The sequence below is a fragment of the Gossypium raimondii genome, chromosome 10, assembly GCF_025698545.1.
Source record: "Gossypium raimondii isolate GPD5lz chromosome 10, ASM2569854v1, whole genome shotgun sequence".
NCBI classification, from domain to species: Eukaryota; Viridiplantae; Streptophyta; class Magnoliopsida; order Malvales; family Malvaceae; genus Gossypium; species Gossypium raimondii.
The window spans coordinates 32,757,609-32,763,640 of NC_068574.1; the positions used below are offsets into that span (position 1 = coordinate 32,757,609).

The 6,032-nt window shown below is 30.1% G+C and overlaps 1 protein-coding gene across 1 annotated transcript; it reads right to left on the reverse strand.

The window, feature by feature from the left end:
* Nucleotides 1-219: 219 nt before the first annotated feature.
* LOC128033945 (uncharacterized) lies at nucleotides 220-1,287 on the reverse strand. The gene has a single exon (XM_052622447.1). It carries the CDS (start codon nucleotides 1,285-1,287, stop codon nucleotides 220-222), a length of 1,068 nt encoding a protein of 355 aa, XP_052478407.1.
* Nucleotides 1,288-6,032: the final 4,745 nt, after the last annotated feature.

Here is a 6,032-nt window from a genome sequence, read left to right on the forward strand (position 1 = left end):
AAACTGAAGCCTCCTTACTGCTCATAGACTCCCCAATCCACGGACATTCCAGCATATGATTTTCATTGTGTCCGGTGCTTGCCCATTGGCAGCTGCCGATCCATTCTGGTTGGAGTATTCCATTAGCAAATTAGTTTCATCCTCATTGGTTAGAACCTGTCCACCATGTCTCGCCCTTTTTGGTATCTCTTCCTGAGTCTCTCTTGCCCTGTACTCATCCTATATGATCTCTGCCAATTTCCTTTTTTGCAATTTGTGATCTATCTCATGATTCCTCATCACTCCCATTGATTTCATCCTTTTCCAACTGGCTTTCTTGACTGAATTCAATATATTGGTGTTATTGTTCTCACTGTTTCTTTCGTTGATTCCTTCTTCTTGTTGTATCTCTAAATCTGTTTCTGTTGTTGTCAACCAAGCACCATCTTGTACTCCTCTCATCATACCACTACTTTGTTCACTGTATAAATACTCTTCCTGATTCCCTGTAATATTTCCTACATACGAGCATTGAGTTTGTAGTTTTTTTGCTAGAGCATTTAGCTTTAGACTCTCCCTTCCAACCAAATTTAATTCTGCTTTTAATGCCAAAGAAAAAAGGTGGATCCTCTCTAATCTGTTTTTCTCTACAGGTGTAATTTTTGTACAATCATGAAGGCCATGCCCCAACCTTCCACACCCAAAGCAAAAAGTTGGCAACTTTTCATACTTGAATGGGATCCAAAATTTGTTTCTATTCCCTATTGAAATAAAAATACCCCTGCGAAGGGGTCTCTGCACATTTAACTTCACTCTGAGATGACAAAACTCACCCAGTATTTCAGATCTGAGCACCCCTCTAAAAGTGACTCTTATAGCATGCAGAAGATCTTTTTTATCAAACTCTGGTAAACAAGGCCCAATTTTAATCCAAAATGGAGATGAAACAAGTCTAATTTGATCTCTCGCCATTGGTTTACTCAATCGATCAAAGAGAATTAATTGTTTCCTAAACAACCATGGCTGACCTTCCAGAACAGTCTCGAAGTCTTCTTCTAGTTCAAACGCTATCAAAAAAAGGTTTTGTCCTACCACTTGAATCTCAATTTTTTTCCTTGTTTTCCAGATACTTATCATCTGTGCTTTGAAACTATCCTGGTTATAAGATTTCTTTGTCCATATAGAACATATCAGAGAAGAGTTGCCGTTTGGCTCCACCATCGAACTTTTGACCGATAGTTGAATAAGTTCCTCTGTTAATAGGGAGATCTCATCTCCCCCAAACCCATCGTTACCACCACTCTCCATCATCCCAAGCCGCAACAGCCACTGTTATCGCTAGGATACCAAGGATAGCACTCTTGGTTTCCAGGGTTTTTGTATATCCAGCTAGAGCTATAATTTTGTCAATCACACAATAATTAGTTTTCTTATTTTGTCTATAAATTAAATATAATCCTAATAACCATGGAAATTAGTTAATAAGTAAATTTAAATAATTTAATTTGTAGATGATAATATTAATTATAATTATAAAATAATCCATTTGTCATTAATTAATAATGTTTTAAAATAATACTTATATATAGATGTACGAATCTTTTGTATTTAAATTAAAAGAAACATTTAATTAATTCATATTATATATAAAAAATATTTATACATAATTTAATTTAGAGCTTTTATTTATAAAATACTTACACATAATATATTTGACCATTGCATGCCAGGGTCTTAGTACTGGATAAAAAAACTTATTTAGTACTGGATGCCAACGTTGTCCTAGTACTGTATTAGAATCAACACAAACATTTAGTACTAGATGATGTAACACCTCAAAAATCATTACATTATGAAAGTAGTGAAAAATCGAGAATTTGTCCTCGATAAAGAGAGATAAGGAAATAACGGTGACAAAAAGAGAAAGTTGAGTAATGTTAAAGAAAATTTTAATTAAGAGGTATGTTGAAATACATTAATTCTAGAATGTAATGATTATGTTGATGATATTTTGGTGATATTTTAAATTAATTAAGTAGATAAATATTATTTTATTAATATTTTAATCAGATAATTTTAATATTTCATTTAATTAAGGTTAATATAAAAGAAAGAAACCAAGACTTCCAACGTCCAAGAGAGAGAAAGAAAGAAAATTTTACTTTCTTTATAATTTGGTCATTCCACCAAAAATCTACCATTTTCACCTAGAAATCAAAATAATTTCTATAACCACTAAGACAGAAAAATGATAAGGAGGTTATGGGTAGTAAGAATATCAATTTAGATTAAAAAATAGATGTTGGAAGAGAGAAAATCAAGTTAAAGCTTAGTTTTAAGAGAACAAGGTATGGATGTTAAAGTTTTATGTTGTTTTCAAGTTTAATAGTATTAGAAAAGTATATAAATGATGTTAGAATAAAGATTACTCGTGGAAAAGTATTATGTTTTTGACATGTTGATGAAGAAAGAAGTTGAGAAAGTGAATTAAGTGAGAAGAAAAGAGAAGAGCAAGTGATTTTGGATAGAAAAGGGTAAAATATGAACTTAGTGAAATATGTGGTAAGTTAGTAAAACAATGTGTGAAATAATTTAACATGTGAAGTAGAAAATTATGATAAAAGCATAATAAATATGTTATGTGATGATGAAAATGCACAAAGTATTCAATAAGTAAAATTATGGAAAAATATGGAATTTTTATGATAACAAGGAAAAATTGTAAGACTTGAGAAAATATGTGGTTGAAATAATAAATGAAATAAGATATTGGAATAAATTACGTGATTAATGTAATAGTCTATTTTCTTGGTGTCAAAATAGTGATTTCGGATCACGATTACGATAAGTGAGTTAGTATTTTAATATTTATTAGTATTTTAATATTTATTTAACGTCTATAGGGTTATGTTAGGGTTGTATTAAATTCTCTTTAAGAAATTTTGAGGTTTAGATAGTTAATTAGGTAAAAGAACTAAACCGTAAAATATGCAAAAATTGGTTTCTATTAGTTAAATAGATTAAATGGCTTTGGAAATATAAATTAATGGATCTAGTTAGTAATTATGCCATATATATTAATGTTGGACAATGATGGACATGATTTAGTTATTTTATAAGCTTTTAAAATAAGGGTAAATAGTAATTAATTAACTAAACACAAAACAAATAACTAAAATGCTATCATCTTTTTTGTTTTACTTTGTTTCAACCGAAAACACCATTAAAGAAGGAGCTTGAAGTTTTGGCTAGGGTTTGCATGGTATGTGTTTGAGCCTTGTTTTTAGTAATTTTTATATTTTTGAGCTCGTTTTAGCTTAGTCTAGTTAGCTCGAGGGTTAATTTGCAAAATTTTTAAAGGTTAAGGGACTTTCCATGGATGAATTTGATGTGTTTTTGAAGTTGATTGATAGAATAATAAGGTTGATTGTTAAATAAGCTTATTTTGTTAATAGATTTTTAGTGATTTTGAGTATTAGGGGTTAAATTATTGAAAGTGTAAAATTCATTGTATTAATGTGAAATTTTAGTAAAAATGGGCTCTATGGAACCTTTAATAAAATCAATTAGTATGGTTTTGGTTAAAGATATGGTTAAATTGCGAGTTTCGGGTTTAAGGACTAAATTGCACAAAGAGTAAAATATTAGGGGTGATTTTGTAATTTCACATTATAATGAGCTATGAACTAGAATTAATGGTTTTTGACTATTTGAAATACTTAATTGAGTTAAATTACTATTTAGATCAAGAAAAGAATTAATCGGACTTGAATCGAGGGAAAACAAAAATCTCAGATTAGTTTTCAACTTAGCTGTAACAACTGGGGTGATTGAGGTAAGTTCGTATGAGTTATATACTTATTAATTATTATTTAGATTGATTATTAGTTAATGGGATGTTAGATATAATTTGATTCAGTAATATTATAATGGTTTGAATACTTGACAGTTTAATAATATGGATTATATGGTTTCAGGTCCTAGTACTGGATGTCCTATCGATGGCTAAGGTCCTGTAGTAGTTGCGGATTCTCCACAGCTTGTGTGAGCAGCATCGTGTAGCTAACATTCCTGAGCATCCGATGTTATTCTATATGCTTCAACGGGTAAGTAAAAGTTAATGGAAAGACATGTATACAAACTTATAATTGTTAATGATCTTATGAAATGGAAAGCATGATATTTACAAATGGATGGAAAATGTTATTAATAAAAAATGTGAGAAAGGATGAATGTATGCAACTCATTTCATGATATATGCCATGTTTCTTTGATGTTATATTTTAAAGTTATCTACTAATAATGCGGATTGTTGTGAATAGGAAAGTAAAATATCTATATGATTTAATGAGCATGGTTGAATGATTTAACGTTTAATGTTCGGTAAGTTTGAGTTTCTCCTATACAAGCTTACTAAGCACTAGTTGCTTACGTAGTTGTTTTTCCTCTGTTTTGTAGATCATCGGTACCTCAACCGGTTGGAATCTTGTCGGATTCTTATCACATTATCCAACAATCACTTTGGTAGTTTTAGTTACTTCGGCCATTGTTATTAATGGCATGTATAGGGTTTATATGTAATAAGTGTTTTGAGTATGTTATTTGGTTAACTTGATATGGTTATGCTTTTGTGTATATGTTTGTTTGGCTTGTAATGCTTTGACAAGTTTGTGTCTTTTTATCCCACTTAAATGTATTGTAAATATATGGCTTAAGACATGTTCATATATGATTGAAATGGTTCTATGTAGGTGTGGTGATGTATATTTAGGTTATAATAAGGGAATTGAGTTGATGTATGAATTGCGGTGCCTTTGAATGACATATTGGTTAGAACTTACAGGATGGTTAATTTGGTATGTTTGAGTGTGTTTGGTCTATGTTTAGTCAAATGAATGTATGTGGAAATGGTGTATCTTGTTCGGCAAGAATAGGTATTGTAATGGCTTGTTTTAAGGGCTAAATTTGGAGCACACAGCTTGTCACATGGCCATGTCCATACACAATTTGGCACACGGCTTGCAACACGATTGTCTGGCCCTATTTCGAATACCCACACGGGCAGACACATGGGCTAGGACACAGCTATGTGTCCCTAGTTCGAATATCCACAGGGTCTGGGCTATATCACACGGGCGTGTGACCCTTGTTTCCCAATTTTTCAAGTTTTTCCAAAATTTTCTGGTTTGTTTCAAATTGATCCCCAACTGTTCTCAAATTATTTTTAAGGCCCCAAAGGCTCGATTTAAGGCCCACATGTGTATTTTTTTCATGATTGCAATAAGTTATTGGAAATTAATATTAAACTGTATTATTGTTCTGTTTTGAAGTTAAATGTTATGTTTTTTTATAGTAATGCTCGTAAACCTAATCCAACGACGGAAAGCAGGTTAGGGTGGTTACAATTAAAGTATCATAAGAAATAAAATTGGTTTAATATGATTAATTAATGAATAGTGAACTTTATGACAAAAAAGGATTAAATAGAAAACTTATGAAAGTTTACAAGAAAATATTTAATAAGAGAATAAGGTAGTAGAGAATGCAAAAATACATGATTATTGTAATTCAAATTACAATTTTTCTTTAAATTATGAAAAGATAATGATTAAATTGAAAAGTGTAATTGTAGTTAAGTTATGAAAAATTATATTGATAAGTAAAAATAAAATATGATGACTAAGGATAAGGAAGTGATGGTTTAATTCTAGTTATTAGTAGCTTGTTAAAGAGAAAAGATTAAATGTGAGAAAATGACTAAAATGTAAAAGATGAAAAAATTGATGAAAATTGTAATTAATATGATTGAATGTAAAAATGAAGTGAAATATGTAAATGAATGATATATGGAAATGATACGGAAATGCTATGATAATATTTGTTGAATTATGAGAAAAAAGGATTAAATTTCAAAATATGTAAAAGTGATATGTGAAATATATGGAAAGAATTAGTAGTGAATTATGTAAATTTTACTAAGTAATAAGATAAGTTATATGTATTAAAGAAAGTTGGAAATACTGTTTTCGAATTGTTATAATAAAGACTAAATT

What these genes read in the sequence shown, in the direction of transcription:
- LOC128033945 (XM_052622447.1), bottom strand. Translation starts at nt 1,287, where the DNA reads ATGGAGAGTGGTGGTAACGATGGGTTTGGGGGAGATGAGATCTCCCTA.